Genomic DNA, 23,008 nt, shown 5'->3' with positions numbered 1-23,008 from the left:
ATTGGGGGGCCGGCGGAGCGTGGCGAAGAGGATTGAGGTGAAGGCGGATCCTTCGCCTAAATCTGGAGGTCCGCCGGAAAGGTAAGTGGGGTTTACCAGGCCCTGCCGCTGTCGCCCATGTGGAGACAGTGGCAGGGCCCGGTAACCCCCCCCCTCTCCCTTACCTGCCTCCGTCCGCGGTCCCTCAGATTCTTCAGTTGAGCCCGGGGTTCAACCAGGAAGTCTGGGCCGCACTTGAAGAAGCCGAGGGACTGCGGACGGAGGCAGGTAAGGCCCCCCTCCCCCTTGGTCCCTTACCGGGCAGGGCCTGGTAAACCCCCTGCCCTCCTCTCCCGGTTTTACCTGGCACCACTCCCCTCCACTGCGGAGCTCCGATTTGGAGCCGGAGCTCCACGGCGAAGAGGAGCGGAGTATGGGCGGAGCGGTGCAGAGCGGAGCGGGACGATCCGAAATTTTCGGATTGGCCCACGGGGCTGAGCGGGGGGTCCGTGCACACCCCTATAAAGTAGGCCTTGCGCATGCAAATGCTCGAAGGGCCGAACTACACATGATCTATGATGCCCATGATCAAACAGCCCTGACGTTCCTTTCTTTTACTTAAAATCAGCCATCAAGGGCAAAGGGAGGGAGGGGAAGCAGCACAGGCCAGATCAAAGGAAGGGCGTCTTCACCCAGCGCAGAGTTGAACTGTGGAACTCGCTACCACATGATGCACTGCTGGCCACCACTTTGGATGGCTTCAAAAGAGAATTAGACAAATCTCTGGAGCAGAGGAAGAAGGCAACCAATGGCTATACGCTACCTCCAGTATCAGAGGCAGTATGTCTATGTACACCAGTTGCTGGGGAACATGGGCGGGAGGGCGCTGTTGCACTCATGTCCTGCCTGTGGGTTTCCCATGGGCAGCTGGTTGTCTACTCTGTGACCAGAGCGCTGGATGAGATGGACCTGATCCAGCAGGGCTTTTCTTATATTCTGAAGTTTTTCCAGAAGGGTCCAGCTGTCCTCATCCTTCCGTTCTAAAATTCCCTGCCCCTGCTGAAGCTGGGGTGGGAAAGGTGTGGTTCTCCAGACATTGTCGGACTGCAACTCCCAGCCTGGCCAGTGCTGAGGGATTCATGAGAATCGCAGTCCGGCAACAGCCTTCTCCACGCATGGCTTAAACCCAGGTTTTACCTAAACGGGACTCCAAGCCTCCTACCGGTCTCACTGGGATTTATACACCAAACATCCTGTGCACCCATGAACTGATTGCACTTTGCTGCTGCGTTATGCACAGAGAAAGGGCATAATGCAGCCCTCCCCACAAGCTCGCTGTGCGCCCCTCCGTGCGCCGAGGCGGCTGGCTCCGTCCCTGACGAGCCCTGGGGAGGGCTGCTGGTCGGCCCCGCCCTGACCCTTCCCTAATCGGTTCCTCTGGGGCTTGTTGACATGACAAGAGTTCATGTGTGTATGTGTGTGTGTGTGTTCTCAAGCAAGTATTAAGCAATTATACCTGTTACATAAACACTGGGGACTAGTGCCAAGGCAGGAGAGACTGACAGGGAGACAGACCTAATTACAGAGGCTGAGCTCCGCAGCGCTCACCCTTTCGCTGCCGGAAATGGGCCTTCCTGAGAAGGCACTGCTGAAGCAAGCAACTTTTCCAGCAGGATCATAGAATCATAGAATAGCAGAGTTGAAAGGGGTCTATAAGGCCATCGAGTCCAACTCCCTGCTCAATGCAGGGATCCACCCTAAAGCATCCCTGAGAGATAGCTGTCCAGCTGCCTCTTGAATGCCTCTAGTGTGGGAGAGCCCACACCCTCCCAAGGTAACTGGTTTCATTGTCGTACTGCTCTAACAGTCAGGAAGTTTTTCCTGATGTCCAGCTGGAATCTGGCTTCCTGTAACTTGATCCCATTATTCTGTGTCCTGCAGTCTGGGAGAATTGAGAAGAGATCCTGGCCCTCCTCTTTGTGACAACCTTTTAAGTATTTGAAGAGTGCTATCATGTCTCCCCTCAATCTTCTCTTCTCCAGGCTAAACATGCCCAGTTCTTTCAGTCTCTCCTCATAGGGCTTTGTTTCCAGACCCCTGATCATCCTGGTTGCCCTCCTCTGAACACGCTCCAGCTTGTCTGTGTCCTTCTTGAATTGTGGAGCCCAGAACTGGACGCAATACTCGAGGCCTAACCAGGGCCGAATGGAGAGGAACCAGTACCTCACGTGTTTTGGAAGCTGTACTTCTATTAATGCAGCCCAAAATAGCATTTGCCTTTCTTGCAGCCATATCTCACTGTTGGCTCATATTCAGCTTGTGATCTACCACAATTCCAAGATCCTTCTCGTTTGTAGTATTGCTGAGCCAAGTATCCCCCTCCCCCCCCCCCCCATTTACCTGCGTCTGGAGCTCCGGATTGAGGCGATCCTCTTTGCCTCGATCCGCAACCCACCCACCCCGACTCGCTTCTCCTCTGCTTTTTCTGGAGGCGAATCTGGCCGCCTCGCTGTGAATTGCAACATTGGGATCTTCATCTGAGGCAGTTCTCCACTTAGGGCTCATCCCCCAGAACTTCATTTTCTGCGCATGGCATCTCCTTTTTCTACTTTCCATCCTTAGGAAGCTCTTCACATGACACATAAGCACGAGGCACTAGTAGCACGTGTTGCTCTGTTCCAGTAGTTGTGTCGTCGTCGTCATCATCATCATCATCATCATCATCCTAGGCTTAGTAAAACATTAACAGCTTAAATACTATAACTAGGTAATTGCTCTTATGAGTTGCATCGCTGCATTTAGCAAACTTTAATTGTTGTGCTCTAGAACACATACATTTTAGAGCATTATAATCAAAGTTCTAAAAGCAGCAAGATACAACTCATAATAATTAACTAGAAGAAAATAGTTACTACTTTATTACTAAGCCTGAGGTGGGGGAAGAGAATGTGGACACACACAGAGAGAGAGAATGTGTTATATTGTTTTAGCTTTCATGTTGTAAGAAAAAGATCCCATCACACAGAGAGAATATGGTATGTGGTTTTATCTTTCATGTTGTAACAAAAATGCCCAACGTTTTTCCTACCCAAACATGCATAGGTTTGCACCCTAAGTCACTCTGGGGTAGAGCAGAGAAGAAGTCATATCTTAGAGAGGACAGGGCTCCTGTATCTTTAACAGTTGCACAGAAAAGGGAATTTCAGCAGGTGTCATTGGTATATATGGAGAACCTGGTGAAATCCCCTCTTCATCGCAACTGTTAAAGCTGCAGAAGCTACAACAGAGTGACCAGATTTAAAAGAGGGCAGGGCACCTGCAGCTTTAACTGTTGTGATGAAGAGGAAATTTCCCCAGATTCCCCATATGTACAAATGACACCTGCTGAAATTCCCTTTTCAATACAACTGTTAAAGATACACGAGCCCTGTCCTCCTTTTCATAGGGTCACCCTAGTGGTTAAGCAATGTTTGATTAGCGCTCAGCGCAGGGTAGAGCGGAGGAAGAAGCAAACTTGGCAGGGGAGGAGGAGGAGGAAGAGTCCGATGCATAACCTCCACAGTGGCATTGCTGATGCGTTCAGCCACCGCTGACTGTCAACAAAGCAGAGGTGACATCAGCACCCCGTGCGTGTTGCTACCACCAGAGAAGGCCGTTTGGGCGCAGCCGATCCAGCTGGCGTTACTCCCTGGGCCCAAGGGAGACGTCCCGCCATTCTTGAAGGATTGATGCCGTCCTTCCTCGGTGACCTGAAAGCTCTCCTTCCCTTCTGTGGAGTAGCTCTTGCCTCGCCTCTCCACAGAGTAGCACGGATCCTCTGGAGCTGCAATGCGAACGCAAGCCAAGGTTTAGGCCCAGAACCTGTTTTCCCAGCATCGGGGATTTACCCTGAGATCATCATAGAAGTAACAAAGCATTTCCGAGCATATGCAGAGTGCCTTTTCCTCGCTGCTCTTCTCCACTTATCTGGGGCAAAGGGTACATGGATGAGAGGGCATCAGCCAGAATCCATATGCGTGCTGTGAGGATGAGGATTGCCACGTGTGTGTCGTGATGAGCATCGTTATTAATAATAAACTAGTACTTCTTAATAATTCCATGCAAATGCCAAAACCGGCGCTGTGTAAGGGATGCAGCATCCTTTAAAAAAAAGAAAAGAAAAGCAAGTTTCTAGTCTTCAAGGCTCTTCCAATGCCAAATCGGCTTGGAACCATGTGGGCCACCTTGGAAGCAATCTCAGTGATGGGGAGCCGGGTGTGGGTTTCAACGGGAAGCTATTCAGGCCATGTTTGGGGACGCTGCTGCCACACTTGATCCAGGCATGCAGAAGAGCTTAGGAGGGCTCAGCCCCGGAGAACAACCTGTTCAGATTGAGCCTTTCCCCAGCAGTCGGTCCGCCGGGAGCTCTGATTGTTTGCTTGGCTGCAGCTCGCCGCTTCGACAACTCCGCGAAGTTTCCATGGGGCTTGGCATGTTTGCAGTAAGCCCACAGTCTAGACATAAGGGTGGCAGAGCCCTGAAGTCGTCTTTGCGGAGGCTCATCTTCCCTTGCAAACACGGGTTATCTTCTAAACCCCAGTCTTCGCACCCAAGCTGGTAACTTTCCACTTCAGTCTTCATTCTGAAATTATTATTATTATTATTATTATTATTATTATTATTATTATTATTATTTCTTCTATAGCACCCCATAGCCAAAGTACCTCTGAGTTTGTACAGAGTGCCTTTCCTCCAAGGTCTGAAAACCCGCAGCGCTCTCTCTTGCCTAGAATCAAGGAGCGGGCTTGTCTTTCCGGGGCCTGAGAGCGAGGGCTCCCATCCAGAGCGGAGAGCTGGCAAATCCCTGTTGCTAACAGCACACGCGTGCGCCCGTGCCCCTGAGCACTGCCTCCGCCGCCTCCCTTGCCTGCAGCAAAAACCAGGGCTCATTGCGAGTGGAGGGTGGGATGTGCTAGACTGCAGCCTTTCTCAACCTGGGGCGCTCCAGATGTGTTGGACTGCATCTCCCAGAATGCCCCAGCCAGCTGGCTGGGGCATTCTGGGAGTTGTAGTCCAACACATCTGGAGCGCCCCAGGTTGAGGAAGGCTGTGCTAGAGCCTCGCTTGGGGTGCAACAGCCACCCAGTCCCACGGCTAAACCGCCTTCTGGTTCTCCGTGCCTGACCATATCTGCTTTCGCTAGCATCCGATTCACCATCCCACGTGGTTGTGGTTGGAAGCCTGGCATTCCACATTTAAGAAATGTACGTCTTGGGTCCGCATCCGATCCTCCCCAGTAATCCCTTTGGCAGAGATCTCTTTTGAGGGAGCCCGCTAGCTCTCTGCTGCTCCTCTTACGTGCCTCCCCTCTGCTCCCCAAATCCCCCCCCTCTCTCTCTTTCTCCCCACTCCCCACATCACTGGGTTGATTGGCAGCCCAGAAACTCCCCCCTCCGTTGTCTCCTCTCCCCCACTTGGATCCACCCTCTCTGGCTTTTGGCTGGCAGCTCAACACTCTGGGCACAAGGCTCAGCCAAGATGCCAGGCTGGATCCTGCCTCTCCCGGCTGGCGTCGCCCACGCCCCCTCACACGGACACGCACGCCATCTGACGCCATCTGGGACAGGCGCTGAGAGGGATGGCTGAGGAGGAGGATTGGGAGGTGAGGGTGGGAGGTGACAGAGGGGATTGGCAGGGGGCAGCTGTCATTCTCACCTGGGCACAGTGGGGGACCCTTGAGGAAGGAAAGGGGGGGATAAGAGAGCTTTTGTCCTGCCCGCTGCAAAGTCCTTCCTTTCTGGGCGGGTGCAGGCATAGGTAGACCTGTGTGTACCTGTGTGCTCACCTTTTGGGTTGGGTTGTTTACCAGCGCAATTACGCCATAATAAAATGTGTCAGTATCACTCCTGCACCCCCCAGACCCTTTCAGCACAAGCGGATCGCAAACTCATGAGAATATTGACTCCGGGCACAAGCCTGGCTCTTGCCTGCAGGTCTCCTCCTATCAGGTGTAATTTGGCTGGCATCCATCTTGTGCCGCCTGCTCATTTTTGAAACTAGAACGCCCTTCGGCCATCGGTGCGCGCTTGCGTGTTGCAAGGGGAGAATGCATGAACTCCGAGGGTGCTTCTAGATGAGGTTTTTTGTGTGCAGTTGCCCTGCCTCAAACCTGGAATTTTATAGGGGACCCAGATGGCATCTTCTCCTATTTGTAACCCTCCTTTGCTTTCCCCACTGCTTCATCTGTCTTTTGTCTTTTTTTAAATAACCCCAACAACCCTTAAAGGTTAAGGAAGGAATGACGGAAGAGCAGTCCAATGTTTACAGATGGGTGGCACGTGGAACTGCCTTTAGGGACACACCCAGTATCCTTTTAATTCCCCATTTGGCAAGGCTAAAATATTTATTTATTTATTTATTTATTTATTTATTGCATTTATATACCGCCCCACAGCCGAAGCTCTCTGGGCGGTTCACAAAAGTTAAAACAGTAAACGTTAAAAAGTATACAAAATTTAAAAACCATCAGAAACATAAAAACAACAGTATAAAAACAACAAATACCTCTCCAAAGTCTTAGTTACTGGCAGGAAGCTCTTTAAGTTAAAATATGTGGGTATTTTGGCCACACACCCCTTTTTTCCTTTAGCCCCACCCACCACTGGAATGCACACACACACACACACCAGGAGCTTTGTCGAAGTGGTCTCCGGACCTCAGGGTATTCAACCCCTGCTTTAATAGTAGTTAACTGCTCTGTGTCCCGTGATCCCAAATGCATAGGCTTTATTTTTTTAAAAAAAAAAAAGTCAGAGGACTTAAGAAACACTTTTCTGATGGAGGCCAAGGTTCAGCCCAGCCCAGGACTCTTTCGAAACAGCCCTGGCAAACCTTGGGTGGTCTGCCGGAAAGGAGCCCTTGTTCGTCGGGTGCACACTCAGATTACTTTCCCCCACTGGCCCTGGTCTCACGTAAGAAACATTCTGAGCCTGATATACAGGGAAACGTTGCCCCTCTTCAAAACAATTCAGTCTTCAGCTCAGGAGTCCTGTCTCTCTCCTTCTGCCCCACACTTGGCTACATGGTAAAGCTGAGTAAAGCCTTCTCATGGCTGAGAACATAAGGCCATAAGCAGAGCTCTAACGCTGGATCAGACCATGGGTCCATCTAGTCCAGCACTCTGTTCACACAGCAGCCCACCAACTGTAGACCAACAAAGCAGGACATGGGTGCAACAGCACCCTCCCAACCATGTTCCCCAACAACTGGTGCACACAGGCTCACTGCTTCTGATAGTTTGATGGTGGTTGTATTCCAACACATACGGCAGGCACCAGGCTGCCCTCTCGCCTTGCAGGAGGCCGAATATAGGAGTTGCTCTGAAACTCAGTCCTTCGAGGTCGCCTGGGGTTATAGCGGCCCAGGATGAATTCCCTCTGCTGCCTCCTTGCTAAGCTATTTGGTAACCGGATACGGCAGTGCCTGGGGTTATGCGGGGGGGGGGTGTTACGGGGAGTTTAATGACCCCTGGTGCTTTTTTTCCAGTCTTGGTTTTTGATTGTCCAAGCCAGGAAGCAATCTTAGAATAATTTTTAAAGCGGAATCAATTAAAGTGTAAATTGCAATGCAAATTTTCTGGGAAGGGTGTGGGGGGGTGGTATGGGCGTGTGGTGTGGAGAGTGGTTGCAGTTTCCTGTGACCAGGACTGGGTTGCGTGCCATGGGTCACGCTAGTTATGTATGATCATGATGATACACTAGCATCCACCTCTGCTGGATGGATCCAATGGTGGGGCAGCGTTCGGTTAGTTTAATATTTTGCCGCTCTTTCCCCCTGGCCTACTTGGAAGAGATAGCAAGAACATCAGAACAGCTTTGCTGGATCAGTCCAACGTCCACCAAGGAGTTCACCCGTGTCTGGCAGCAGCCAAATTGGATGCTCACAAAACAAGGTCACAAAGGCCATGACCCAACTAGCCCGTTTCCCCCAACCTGGATCCCTCCATATGTGTTGGACTATGACTCCCAGCATCCTCCAGCCAGCACAGGATGCTGGGAGTTGTAGTCCAACACATCTGGAGGGCACCAGGTTGGGGAACGCTGCTCTAAGCTTGTGCCTCCCCCCACATACACACACACACAGACTCAAAATTTCAATTCTAACATTTTCTACTAAATCAAAGAAAAATCGTAGAACGCAAGAAGAATGATATAATAAGACATCCAGCAAATAATCTAAAGCAAAGTTACAACAGCATTTTTGAGGGTGGCCGTGGCAGAAGGATTAAAACCATTAAAAACGATAAGCAGAAAACGCCCGCTGAAATAAATCTGTCTTTGCATCCCAGCGAAAAAGAGACGTGCAACGTGATGGAGCCAAGTGGACCTCTCTTGGGAGGGCCGTTCCAAATCCTGAGTGTCACAACCAAGAAAGTTTTGTTCCACCACCACTGTTTTTTGTTTTGTTATAATTGCAAATAACATTTTTTAAAAAGAGGGACCCCGTCTCTCGTGCATCCGACGGCAGAAAGGGGGCCTGAAGAAGGAATGCCGTAGGGGGCTATGGGATGGGGAACAAATCCTGCGATGCTCAGATCCCAGGCTGGGTTAGGGCTTTGAAGGTCAGAGACTAGCACCTCAGACTGGGCCCCAGAACCAGGTTGGCAACCAGCATAGATCATGAAGGATCTAGATCAGCCTTTCTCAACCTGGGGCGCTCCAGATGTGTTGGACTGCATCTCCCAGAATGCCCCAGCCTGGCTGGGGCATTCTGGGAGTTGTAGTCCAACACATCTGGAGCGCCTCAGGTTGAGAAAGGCTGATCTAGATAAATGTGATCCAGTGTGCCGCCGACTCCACTGGGTCACTTTGGCAGCCATATTCTGGACCACTGAAGTTTCAGGGTCACCTCCATTACAGCAATCTAACTTGGAAGCATCTCCCATGCAACGGACGGTTTTTGTCCCTGCGGAATCCCCCCTTCTACACAACCGTTAAAGGCCCTGGGGACATATGTGCTTAACACACAAGCAAGGGCCGCGAGGGCACGGGAGGTCTGTCTCAGCCTCACTTGCCTCCGCTGCGGTTCACCTCCTGTTCCTTCTGTAACTTAGCTTCTAGGAATTTTTGGCCATCTGAGACTTGGAGTGGAAGGGGTGGGGGGGGAGACCTGCCTGGTTGGCAGAAAGCTGCCCCAGCAGCTGTTTAAGACATTATAAAACTAGGAAAGCAATCTCTCCTGTATGCCCACCTGTGCTGGCTTTCTATGTCACACAGGAATCTTCAGTTTGTAGTTTTAAGGGCGGGGAAGGATTCAAATTTAGACCAGGGAAGCCTTCCTGGATTCTTGCGGTCAGAGATCCTGGGTGCTGTGCAGGAGAATCCTTATGGGCAGATACAACAGCAGTGGAGGCAGGCAGGGTTCTGGCCAGCTTCGGGGGGTCTTCCCAGTGTCCCCCAGCTGAGACAATTCGATGGAGGAATGGATGACGGCTGGCTGGCAGCCAAGAGAGCTCTGTAGAACCCCCATGTCCGGGGGTAGTGTATCTGTGGTCATGACCCGCTGGAGAGAGACCACCAGGGAGCAAGAGGGCAGTTAGGCAGATTTACGCCCTGGACTTAATGGTTCGGCCATGTATATTTGAGGCATAGAGCTAACATTTCTCTTTGCCCGCCTACCACCACCGTTGCATGCTGTGCAACTGCTTCTACATTTCTGATATGTTACAACAACTGTTTGCCAAGGCTGTTTTATACACAGAGAGAGAGTATCATAGAATAGCAGAGTTGGAAGGGGCCTACAAGGCCATCGAGTCCAACCCCCTGCTCAATGCTGGAATCCACTCTAAATTTATTTATTTATTTATTTATTTACATTTATATACCGCCCCACAGCCAAAGCTCTCTGGGCGGTTTACAACATTTAAAAATAGTAAACATTAAAAGTATACAATTTAAAAACAACAACAACACACACACACATAAAAACAGTATAAAAACAACAGTATCCATTTAAAAACAACAATTGTGGGGTCCATTAAAAACAAACTTAACGTTGTTAAATGCTGTTAAAATGCTGTTAAAAATGCCTGGGAGAAGAGAAAAGTCTTGACCTGGCGCCGAAAAGATAACAATGTTGGCGCCAGGCGAGCCTCATCGGGGAGATCATTCCACAGTCGGGGGGCAACCACTGAAAAGGCCCTCTCCCTTGTTGCCATCCTCCGAGCTTCCCTTGGAGTAGGCACTCGGAGGAGGACCTTAGATGTTGAGCGCAGTGTACGGGTAGGTTCATGTCGGGAGAGGCGTTCCATCAGGTATTGTATCCATCAGGTATCCATCAGGTAAAGCATCCCTTTAGGGTGGAGAGAGAGAGAGAGAGAGACATAATCTAGGCATTTCTGCTTTTGCATTTTAAACTCACTTAAATTGTAGCCCCAGATGACCACAGGAATAAAATGAAGCTTGCTTCAGCTGTCCTGATGCTCTTGTTACCTGCCACTCTCTGGGTGGGTCATTTGTGTGTGGGGGGGCTGGACTTTGGCCCCAAAGTCAAGCCCTAGTTTGACCATTGGCAGGGTTGGGGACTCTTGCATCCTCTTCTGCTGCTGCATTTCCCAGAGGAACGATGTCCCAGGATGTTTCTGGTCATGCTCTCCCACAACAAGCCCATTTGGAATGAATTAGCAGAGTGGCTGGGTGGGGTGGCACAAGAATCTCTTAACGGCTCAATTTGGGCCTTCCCCCACGGCTATCTTTGCCCCCACCCCCACCCCACCCTGAGCCACAGGAGCAAATATGCACACAGTCTGTCTGTCTGGTACCGGGAGTGTCTGAATACGGAATTGTCAAGTTGTCTGGATTTCCGGACTCACAACTCTGTGTGGATAGCAAGCTTGTGTTCCTGGCCTGCGCACAATCTCATCTCACGCTGAGTGCGGCTCGGGAGCTTTTGTGTACCGTTTTAGAGCCCTAATGACACTTTCCGCCTATCGCTTGGCTTCATGTGGATAGTCTAACAATGCATCATGCGCACACCTCTGTTCTGTGCACGTATGGGAGCGTTTGTGTCTCCTTGTGCGTCAGTGTGTCCGATACACCACCGACACCCTCCCCTCCCCGTGCATTCTTTTATTTCTGTGCTCGCCGACTACGTTAATTGGAGTGACAACGGCCACGCTGATCGGCGGTTTAGAATTCCTGTAGATAAATAACGCTGAGAAACACACACAGACACAAACGCACACACACACCCCAACACCCTGCCTCCCTGGATTTATTTTTAACACTGCCAAAAATAGCTCTACTTCATCCAAGCTAAAGTTAGTTTCCCTGCAGTGTCGGCACAAAGAGATTTGGTTAGAGGATGGAGGAGGGTTGGAGGCAGTGGAAAACGCATTGAACGGGGCTTGATTTATTAAAAGAGAAAGGCAGATGGTCTGTTCTGTTTTCCAGAAGCCGTACGGCTTGCTTTGCTTTCTTGCCCCAGATATGTGGAAGTTGGCTGCATTGAGGGAAGTGTGCACTCTGGGCAGGCTCAGAAGCACTCTTTCTACCTCCAAACCATTCCAGTTTAGGCTTGATGATATTATTATTATTATTATTATTATTTATATAGCACCATCAGTGTACATGGTATGATGATGATGATGATGATGATGATTCCTTGGGAAAGGCTCAAGGCATCTTAAAACAAACATTAAAACATACAAAAATTTAAAATAATTTCAAACAGCTAAAAACAATTAACAATAAAATTCCACAACCCGATAAAACAACTAATTTAAGAAGCCCATCACATATCTGAAGTAGAGGGAAGTCTTAACCTGGTGGTGAGAAGATAACACTGGCCTTAATGCATTCCATTAACCATTTTGTGGTTAAGCAGCATGGTTTAGTGTGTTGTCCGAACCAGGCCAATGTAGGCGCCAGGCAGAACTCACTGGGGAGAGCATTCCACAATTGGGAGCCACCACCAAGAAGACCTTGTCTGTGTTTTGTTGAGAGGAGGGTTGGGAGTGCGTTCAGCCCCAGTTCAAATTTAAGCCCAAACTAAGGATCGCTGAGGCGACAATGCTACACACGCTTAGCTGGACTGAGAGCAAATTCTAACGAACATAGTGGAAATTACATCCAAGTAAAGACTGTGAGGATTGTGAGGTAAACATGGAAATGGCTGACATTTATTTTTTTAAATTTTGTTAATTGGCCAGAAGTGTTCTACTGCTATTGCTCAGCATTTGTGACACTAGAATGTCACAAATGCTTAAATCATGAAACCAGGTTGAAGGAACTAGACTTTTGCCTCGGCAGTTGCTCCAAACTTCAAAATGAACTTGGAGTTCGGAACCTTCTCAGCTAACATTAGCTTAGGAGTATAACTAGTCCAGAAATAAGCAGATTCAAGCTTGTGGGATCTACTTTGAGGTTTCTTTATTTTTACTAAATCCCCAAGATCCACCAATTAGAACCAAGAGTTTGCTTAATAGAGCAGATATACACTTAGAAGGGTAAAGAGTACCTCTGAGCATATGCAGAGCCCAGGATTTGGCAGTCAAAACCCCTGCCGATTCGCTACAAGAAGTGATGTGAGCCAGAAATCTCTCCAGTGCTTTCTTTTTCCGCAGAAAACCTCCCGTTCCGTGAGTTCATTAGTAAAAAGGAATGCATGCCAATTGCAAATGCAATTTCATTTCATTTTTTCCAGGTGACCATCCCTAGCATTCATGTATGGCATTGAAATAAACATATGTCTCAGAGTTAAATGAAACTAATGAATAGTGAGACTGAAACTGAAGGTGTCCCAACAACCTCAGTGGAATAGAGTTGAAGTCTGTTGAAACTGAAGAGTGGTTATCACATTCCTTTGGGCTGCTAAAATTAATTTGCATCTCAAGGGTTTTCTGTACCTTTGGATACTTTTTTTCCTTAAATTTAAACAATTTAAGGGAAGTACATCTTTAAAGTTTTACAAGGATTACATTTTTAACAAAAATTCCATGTAATGTAACTTGTAAATTGCATTCATTCTACTTTAATTCCCCCCCCCCAAATATTTCACATATTTGTGGTGTGTTGGGACAAAAGATTAAGACAACTTACGCTCGTCCGGATTTTCGGCCTACAGCTCCCAGCAAGCCCAACCAGCTTGACAATGGTGAGGGATGATGGGAATTGAATGACAAAACATCTGAAGATGCCCCAAATTGCTCACCCCTGTTCCAGGGCATCAGAATATTTTCAGATACAAACTGAAAATTCTCCTATGCAAATGAATCTAATTTGCACTGGAAATTTTTCCAATAGGAACTATTTCCCCCCTCCCCCAATGCAAATGACCCTATGCAAATTACTTTAATTTGCACTGGAAAAATTTTGAGCTCAACATTGTCCAGAAAACACGGATCACTGACTGCAAGTCACCCAGGGATCTACTATTAGATTCCAATCAATCCACCTTTGCCCAAGAGTGTGACGAATTTGAACGCAGAGCAAATTCTTCTGCAATTACCTCTTGCTTTTTAAGATTGTTTTTTATTTCTAACGACTTGTTCTTAAATTATGTTTGATATTGACACACACACACACATTTGTGTAAATCACCTCGTGAGGGTTCTCCCTGAAAGGCAAAATATAAACCTATCGAATAAAAGAAATAGAATTTAATACTGTGTTGCTTTTCTAAAAAGAAAAGTGCACTTCCCTTACTGAAAATGTTACTGCTTGGTTGATGAGTATGTTTTCTTATAAGACAAGATCCTAGAATACCTTTTTAATATTCTGCTTGGTAGTAATTTGCTACATTAATTCAACGTTTGGAGACTGGGCGTGAGACTGAGAACATCTCTACATTATGGGAAATCATGGTTTTTTTTACCCAGGGTTTGTGTGCTGTCCTGTTTCTTTGGCGTGATTGTTATAGGCTGCATTACATGGGAGGAAAGGAGCAACAAGGGGTTTGAACTGAATACTTCCCCTCTGTTTACTTCCATTGAGTTCTGTTGAGTCAGCGCCATCTAGGGGCAGAAGATCCTGCTGTTTCCCGGCTATTACCACTTTAAAAGTGGTTCTTATTATCCCGGGATTCCCGGAGGTGTCCTGGTTGTTGACAATGTCTTGAAATTGATTTAAAAAACACTTCTGTGAGTGGGCAATCATGCGCGTGCAAGAAATCGCACGTTTAGGGGAGCCCTGAGGGGAAAGAGTTGCCATGATTCTGGGTCACAAATAACACGCTTGCCCGAAACTTCATCCTGAATTTTGAAAGGGCGCAAAACAGCCCTCCCCGTAACTCTCTGTTTGTGACATTCACACCGAAGTACGGATGGTTTAGTTGATCTGCAGTGGATTATTAGTGGATGAATGCCCTGGGTGTTGGCTGCACACCCAAAAGAAGGTGCAGTTACACAGATCCCCCCTACAGAGACTGCCCCCCCCCTTGGCAGAATTACCCTATAGATCAAGCTGCACTGTTGCTTTTGCACTGTTGCTTCTAGTTGGGTTAAGCGCTGATGGCTTGTTCCCGTCTTTGCTGCGATTGGCTCTGCGCTGGTGGAACATGGCTAGTTCCATGTCCGTGGTGAGGGGGACCCAAATCAGGCACCCGTACACACAGACATGTCGTTGGGGTCCAGCCACTGCAATGACCGGTGGACCCACCCGATTTGGTGGCGGCTTTGCATGCGTTTTGAAACGCCGAAGTTTTGTTTCAAGCGTGCCACTGTCTCGCTGCATGGACTTGGGGAAGTCACTTAGTTCTGCTTTTGAGTTCGTAAAACAAAACAAAAAAAGCAGGGTTTAAGTGCGGGATTTCCGCCCACATCCTTCCCTTCTCGGCGATGCAATTAGACTCTGGTCTTATTTCAGACTCTGATCTTATTGGGAAGGTGGGGGTGACAATATGCGTTGCTTCACGTACTTCAAAATTGAGAATTCCTGCCCTGTGACGTCACTCCCCCCCCCAAAAAAAAGAAAAGACCGGGGAGAAGTGCTGAGTATTTGTCTTGCTAAGATACGAGTCATTGCGCCGCCCGGGAGGAAGAATTGCAGCAATTTCTCCGTGCTCAGTGTCTGGTGTGGGATTTTTGTTTTATTCTCTGGGCCTGTTTAGCCAGGTTGCTATGACAGCCGGTCCTCTCTGAACCGAGCGGATCCGCCCCTCGTGCTCCCCCCTGGCTTCCCCCGTCAGAAGGTGCCTGCAGCCTTGGCCCTCCGCGCCTCCCTCGAGGGAGCCCTTCTGTGCAGGCCTGCCCAGGCATCTGTTCCACCTCCCCTGCTTGATGTCAGAGCCATTCAGGTGCCGTCAGCAAACTCAGTACGCAGCAGCGGCAGCAGCTTCCCCGCCAGGAGTGACAGTTCAGCGGCAGGACCGGCTTTTAAAGACCCTCTGAAACTTGGAGGCTGCTGAGCAGGGCCGGTGTGGCGTCCCGGATTTGAGCGTGGCGGGTCGTGGACACTCCCAGACTTCCACGGGTGGCCAGAAGGCGCCACCAAACTTTTCCCCCCTTTGGCCAAAGAAGTAGCTGCGCTGCTCCGCTCCTGCGCTCTGACTTCGCTGCGGTCCTGCATCAACCGTGCCTCTCCTTGGGTCCGTCACCGCTCCCGAGAGACCGCGCATTGCTCTCCAGGCGGGCAGAGCCGGGTGGGCGTGGAGAATTGCTGCCTCGCTCCCATCCTCCAGCCTCCTTCCCCGTCTCTTTGCCTTCTTCGGGAGGAGGCCCACGTGGGGGGAGAGAGCTGAGGGGGCCGTGGAGGGTCGCCCTGCAGCATGCGGAATTGCTACACGGTCACGCTCCCTGAAGAGCCCCCCGCCTCGCCTTTCCCCGGCACGCCAAAGGACTTGCGGACCAAGACGCACATGCCTGGATCGCTGCTGGTTTCAACTTTCGTGGGTCTGGTGCTCCATAAGGCTAAGGTACGCCCCCCCCTCCCATGAACCCCCGGCTTCCGTGCCCTGCGTCGCTTGTGACGTTTTCCTGGGCTTTGGCCAGGGGTCATCTCCAGCTTGTAGGGCAGAACCGCAAATTGTGGGGAGGGGGCTGCTTAGCAAGCGATGCATGGGGCAGGGTTAGACAGGTAGGGCCGTTTTAGTGGCGCTCTGGGTTCTCGTCTGTTCTCTGCCACCGATTCTGCCACATGGACTTGGGACAGGGGTTTAAAGCTTCCAGCCCGTGAAGCGAAAGTGCTGCCCAACCTTAGCAAAACCAGAAGATGGGAAACAGTGTTTCGTCTCTTACCTCTTCATCCCCCTAAGACAGGAGGTAGTGGGTGGTCATTAAAGGAAGAGGCCGTAGCTAAGTGGTAGAGCACCGGGTGCCTTGCATTCCAAAGGTCCCAGGTTCGACCCCTGGCATCTCCAGTTAGTGGGGGATGATGTCCCACCCACCCCTACCCAATACCATGACTATCAATGGGAGGGCACAGCACGCACTTGCTGTCGAAAAGTAGGATGTCTGCAAGAGCTGGAGGAGGCAAGGAGGCCTTGCGGAAGATGGGAGCGTGCAAGAGTCGTGCGTGATTGTGGAAATAACGCCCAAGCAGTAGGTTGCTTCCCGCAATGACTTCACTTCCAAGCACTGCCCACTGCGTGACCGTTCCACGGATGTCGCCCACAGTGGCACCATTTTGAGAGAGGGGGCAGTTGGGAAGGAGAGGGGTGGAAGGCGGGACACCCGTGGTTCTGTTCTCCCTTTTTGGAACGACCGGCCGGCCCTCGTCGTCTAGGAGTGGGGAGAGGAGGAAGAAGGGCAATTGGGATCCACTGGGAGACCTTTGACTCCTTTGACAAGGCAGTTGAAAAAGCTTCCCCAGCCTTCCGTGTGACTGCCGGAAAAGAATGCTTGGGAGAAGCCCAGGGGCAGATTTTGGGGGGGAAAGGACTTGTGAGCTTGGCTCTGCTGCTGAACCCAAATCCCCGGGCTGTTCCTTCATTCTTCACATGCTCCCCCACCACAACCTGAGCCAGGATTTTGCGCCTGGCTACGGATGGTGGACCTCAGGGAGCAGCTCCTGCAACCCTGAAATCCGCCCAGCCCTGATCTAGGGAGCACAGTCTCGGATAACCTCCTGCAGATTACTCAGCCTTTTGCCTTTTGCCCTCTCCTGGCACACTCAAAGCCTTTCAGGGCAGACTGTTATGCATGAAGTGTGTGTGTGTGGAGAGGGGGGGGCATTCTGAATGCAAAGTGTGGTGGTTATGCCAGGTTAATTGCAATGGAGCCTGCAGCTGAGATCTGACGGCATAGCTCTGGGGAGGGTGGAACGGGCGCCAGGACTCCTGGGTTGCCCGGCGGCTGCCCCGTGTCCTTTCCTCCCCCTCCTCCATGCAGTGGGAACCTTCCTGACCTCATTGGGCCGGTGCCCTTCGGGGCTGCCTTTGTTCCGCCCTTACGTAACGGGCTCCCTGCCGAAGCGGCACCTGTGGCTCAGGGCAGGTCAGCGCCTTTGTCCGCCCGATGAATGGAGCCGGGACTGTTATGTAAGAGCTGTCAGTGCCTCTCGCCTGCTGCTCAGCTTGGAGCCACCTTGGCTCCAGCGTGCTCTGCTATGAGCAGCTGGAGGGGGGGGAGAGAGAGCTCCAATCAGAGCCTGCTGGGAAGGGAAAGAAGAGAGCGAGACCGGCTGTCAAGATCAGGGAGGGAGCCAGGGCTGTGTAGACGACAGCAAAGGAACAGGGAGGCTTCCTCCTTCTTGCTGCCAGTCCCATGGACCTGCGTTTGCTTCCCTGGGACAAGAGCAGGGGGCCGCTGAGGCACGTGCTATTGTGACCCTCTGAAAAGCAGCGCTCAGTTTCTAAGACAAGAGCCGTGAGGGACTCAAGCAGTCCTGGGACAGTCGTGGCAACTGGTCCACGGTCAGCTCTTGCCGGGTGGCACGACTTCCTGCCTGCGGTGGATGAAGGGATCCATCTCGATGGATCACCGTTAAGCTCCATGCACCTCGGTGAGGCCCACGGACTGTGTCAAGCCGTGCGCGGCACAAGGGACCCCCTACACACGTGAACGTTGGGGGAAATGGAAAAGCCGGCTTGCACGCTTTACCGGTCATGGGGGTGGTGGACATCAGGAATCCTTCCTCGCTCAGTGTTGCAGGAGTGGGGACCTACAGAGCTGAATTTGTGCCTAAACGAATTTCCAATGTAAGAGTGCACCTCGGGAGATTTGAACATCAGAAGAGCCCTGCTGGATCAGACCAAGGGTCCATCTAGTCCAGCACTCTGTTCACACAGTAATCAACCAGTTGCCCATGGAAAACCCACAAGCAGGACATGGGTGCAACAACACCTTCACACCCATGTTCCCCAGCAACTGGTATACATAGGCATAGTGTCTCCAATACAGGAGGTAGCATACAGCCGTCAAGACTAGTAACCATTGATAACCTCCGTGATAAGGATACGGATCCTCCTTGTCCTCGAAAAGAGAGAGAGAGAGAGTTCCACTGAACATGTGTAGACTTTCCCTCAACAAACTGTCACATAGCTGGGATGAGAATTAGGCTGTAGCTGTGTAGAAACGCACTCCCTTTGCATGTGCACTGTTCTGGGTTCAATCCCTGGCATTTCCAAGGAGTGCTGCATTGAGCTGGGGTTGGACTCGATGGCCTTATAGGCCCCTTCCAACTCTACTATGATTGTATGCTTGGAAAGACCCCACTTCTGAAACCCTGGAGAGTTGTGGCCATTCAATGTAAATCCTCCAGATGTTTTGGACTACAGCTCATAGAATCGTAGCGTTGGAAGGGGCCTATAAGGCCGTCAAGTTCAGGAATCCACGTTCTCCTACAGTTCCTGACTCGTGGCCGTGGTGCCTGGGGCTGATGGGAGTTGTGCTACAAAACATCTGGAGGGCATCGGGTTGCCTACCCCTGTGTAGACATGGCCTGACTCAGGAGGAGGCAGCTTCCTACAGTTTAATGAGAGGTCAGGGTTTCTGAGTCGCAAAGAGCGACCTCCAGATTTACACGTTGTTCAGTGTGCAGTGCCAGGTCCCAGGTTGTGCATCTCTGGGCGTGTGTAACTCTGGGAGCAGCGCTTCCGTCATGGGCTTTTCTAGCTGCTGCTGCAGTCTCCGTTTCCTCGCCACGAGGTGCTTCAGAGCAAAATACAGCTTTCTCCCAAGCAGCCCTCTCGTCTTCCCTCTGCATTTGCATGGGCTGAGCTGCTTATCCCAGACCTGCCTCCTGCCCAAAGCGGGGGAATGCCAGCCGGCTCTTCCTGCGTGCCTTGGAGATGTGCCATTCCCAAAACGCTCTCGGTTCCGGGTTCCTTCCCTCGAGTTTCCTCTCCACTCCCTTGGGCTGGGAAAAGCCTTGGGATAGGCAGCGACGAAGGCAAAGTTACGCAGTCTCCTCCTGGCCTTTCCGAAGGTGCTCATTTCCCGGCACGCTCCCTCCCTGCCTTCCTCCTTCGCCCTCAGAAAAGAACACGGAACTCAGCTTTTCAGGTTTTTTTCTTTGACTGACTGGTCCCGGCAGCCAAATCTAATGCAAACATGTCTCAGCGTCAGTGGGGTGTCATTTTAAGGGACTGTCCTTCAGGATCGCAACCCCTAAGGGGACGCCTGCTAAGGATCCTTCCGCCTTGATTGCTTTTAGTATAATAATTGAGCAGCAGCTAATTACTCAGCTGCCGTTCTAGATCCAGGCATTGACCCGCTTCACACGTAACAACAGCCCCAGTTGTGGGCTGAGCATGAGTTGTTGTTGAACCCTGGGTTGTCATTACATGCGAACGCTGCACGATGGTTTAACTCTGGGGTGGTTAACCACAAACAGCCAAGAGTTCACCATCCAACAACAAACCATGGGTTCTCTTCCTGCATGGTTAACAATCCGTAGCTAAACCATAGGCTTAGCTGCTGGGGGCGTGGAGGCGAGGAGAGACACGATCCAGGATTCGGCGGCGGCGGTCGGGGCTTGTACATTTCATTAAGGGACCCCCTTCCTTCCTTCGCAGGATTTGAATCCTGTCCATCACAAGAGATGGAGGATAGGGGTTCCACTGGCGCCCCCCCCCCCTACACACGTGACCTGAGTCTGCGTTGCTAGAGCGAAGCATTTTGAGCTGGTCTATTTTGGGCTGTTGTCAGGGACAGGCGAGAGCGCTGCTTCCCTCCTACACATGCATGCCAAGTGCTGCTATTTTGGAGCTCCTGACACGGCAGGTTCCCCCCACACACACACACACGCGCGCGTTCCTCCTCCTCAGTTTCTGGGGTGCCAGCAGCAATGCACGCAGCTTAAGAACGACAGCACTGCTTTAACCCAGCAAAACCCAACCTTGGGCCAGGGGCAAGAAAGCAGCCTTCAGCCCGCATTGGAAGGCAGCTGGCTCAGAACCGCTTCTGCCAGGACAGGCCAAGGGTCCGCCAAGGGCAGCGCTCGGTCTCCAGCACCGGGGCCAGGCCAGTGTGCCCAAGCCGCCAGGGCAAGATGCAAATGGCCACCCCTGGATGTTATACCCCCAACATTGGGTGCTCTGAGGTCTATTGCCTCTGTGAACATGGCAGTTCCATTAAACCAGCCATAGGTGACTGGTGCCCACCAGATGTTTTGGACAACAGCTCCCAGGATCCTTGACCATTGGCTATCCTAGCTGGGGAGGATGGGAACTGAAATCTGAAATATCTAGAGAGTTACTTTTAGAAGACTACTGGGGGCGTGGAGGCAGTTACCTGCCCCTTGTATTAAACCATCATGGCCATCAGCCATTAATAGATCTAAACCCATCTGAAATTTGTCTAACCCTTTTCTTTTAAAAGCCATCTAAACCAGAATCCACCTCCATGCCTCCTTTTTTCTTTCTTTCTTTCTTTTTGGCAATGCACACCTTCATATGAAAGGATCTTGGCCCTGAACTCCATTGGCATCCCTCGACTGGCACCTCCGGGGGTACATCCAGGCTTCTTGTTCCTGGTCTGCTGCTTGAGCATTCATGTGGCATACGTGGCGCTTCCTGCCTCGTATGGCATGGTCTCTTCTGAGCGAGCCTGTTCAGACGACCCTTCGGGCTCTGTGGTTAGCAAAACTGTGGTTCTCTGAGGTTAGCACCAACCACAAGCCGCGCTGTCGCACACAACACTTTAAGCCAAGGTTAGAGCTGCTAACCCTGCTCAGACGGTCCGACTGGGGTGAGTGAGCAGGGTCTAGCAAAATGCATCGTACAAAACGCCGTAAACTAGGGCTGTGCACCACTTCGGATCCGAATCTGAAGCAAATCAGGGTGATTCAGAGGGCTTTGAAACAGATCCAAAGCTAATCAAACCAGGTCCGAAGCAGACTGAAGCAAATTGGCATGATCGAATCAATTTGGATTGATTCGGATTGATTCAGTCCCTTTCCTAACCACATATAGAAATGAAAATTGGCACCATGATAGGGCTTTAGTGGGGCTTCATCTCTGCCAAGTTTAAAGCATATCGGTTCATCCTCTGATTTTTAGTTTTTTTTTAAAGTTTGAGGTTTTAAAATTAATTTTTTAAGAATACACTCATTTTTAAAGATAAAGAGAGGAAACTTAGCACCATGATAGCTCCTAAATAGCGCTTTAGGCATGCCAAGGTTGAAGCATATCAGTTCATCCCTTGTTTTTTGGGGGAACTCAAACCTCATTGGGGTCTAGCACCTTGAGAAGTAACCAAGTTTCTCAAAAAAAATTCATGTCCGAATCAGGATCTGAAGCAAATCGTGGGCGGAGGGGGGGGTGTCCATGCACAGCCCTACCTTAAACCTTGCTGCTTAACCAAAAGCCTTAACCAGCAGGGTTTAAGGAGTCTTCTGAACAGGCCCACTGGCAGCTGCAATCTGAGATGTCACCAAAGCTCCACCTCCAGTCATGCTCCCTGAGAGCAGATACAAGGACACGGGATATCCCTAAACGGAGCTCCAGCAACTTTTTCTTTGTTCCAATGTAACCGGGGAAGGGGGGGGTCCCGTTCATTAGATCAGGCGAGTGGGGCAGAGTGGGAGGGGGAATGATCTAATCATTTTCCTCCCATGCCATTTCCCTGATCTAATCAAACCCCACCCTCTTCCTTTAGCGCTGCTGTGGTAAAAATACGGGCACCGTTTGGCAGTACTAATAGCGGCAAGGGGGAGTTGGGAGAAGTTAGATCAGGGAAACTGTGCTGGGAAAAGGGTTAAACAACTCCCAGAGCCACTTTCCCCACTGAGTTAGCCACCCCCTCAAGGTCTGCTATGAAGCAAAGCAAAAAGGCCTGGGGAGTTCTGATTGTGGATCTCCTGCATCACTTCCTTGTGGGCCCCAGACCCTGAACCCTGGATCTGCGGTCTGCGATCCTATGAGCAGCCGAAATTCGTTAGCTGAAGCCCAGAAGCAGAGCTCTGCATAGCTCACTCTGCAGTTCAATGGTTGTCCAGGGTGGCGACACTCCCGTTCCCTGGTGTTCGTGGTGTTGGGGCTGCCAGCGTGCCGTGCCACCCAAGGGTGCAAATAAACGGAGAGGCCGCTGTCTTGGATGCCAAAGTCTTTCCTCCCTGCTCCTGCTGCCTCACTTCCTGCCCCCTGCCCTCCCCCCATATTGGAAGGCCAATACGACCTCTGTCCCATCGCCAGCTGCCAGCTGGCCAGCTGGCTTCCTTCCAAACACTTGTGGCAGGACTTTATGTCCCAGATCCAATAAGCTGACACAGTACTGCTGCTGCTGCTGCTGGCAAGGACTTGCCAAGTTTGGTTACACACCTGGCCACCGTGTGTGGGGCAGCACGTGTACCGGAAATGAGACTTCACCCCCTCTGCCTTCTCCTCTGCCGAGGGTTCAGCCGAGTCCCTTTTCAAACACCTCTGTGCCAAGGCCGAGGAGTTAATGCCAACCTTTGGGAACTTCCTAGCGGTGTAATGTCCGTGCTTCTGGATTTCCTCTCCATGCTTCTGGATTTCCTCTCCATGCTTCTGGATTTCCTCTCCATGCTTCTGGATCCAGGGCTCAAGGCCTCCTTTGCATTTCCGTCTTTTCAAGCTACATTTTTAGTAATACATAAAAACGATATACAACACGGAAATATATAACGTAAATCAATATGCACACTAAACTACT

At 50.7% G+C, this 23,008-nt stretch overlaps 1 protein-coding gene across 3 annotated transcripts in view; it reads left to right on the top strand.

Annotated features, from left to right (window-relative positions):
• The window catches only part of USP2 (ubiquitin specific peptidase 2), a 63,572-nt gene that overhangs the window by 22,544 nt on the left and 18,020 nt on the right, over window positions 1-23,008 (top strand). Inside the window, exon 1 of one of the 3 annotated variants that reach the window (XM_063138987.1) lies at window positions 15,294-15,867. The exons of the other annotated variants lie outside the window; for them this stretch is intronic. Coding sequence (XP_062995057.1) covers window positions 15,721-15,867 — 147 coding nt within the window. The 5' untranslated portion in view covers window positions 15,294-15,720. Of the gene's footprint in view, window positions 1-15,293; window positions 15,868-23,008 lie in introns of those variants that run through there. 3 annotated transcript variants of the gene reach the window in all.

This window comes from Elgaria multicarinata, chromosome 12, assembly GCF_023053635.1.
Source record: "Elgaria multicarinata webbii isolate HBS135686 ecotype San Diego chromosome 12, rElgMul1.1.pri, whole genome shotgun sequence".
In the NCBI taxonomy this organism is placed as follows: Eukaryota; Metazoa; Chordata; class Lepidosauria; order Squamata; family Anguidae; genus Elgaria; species Elgaria multicarinata.
The sequence above is the reverse complement of the archived record's forward strand: the minus strand, read 5'-3'. Positions and strand labels throughout refer to the sequence as shown.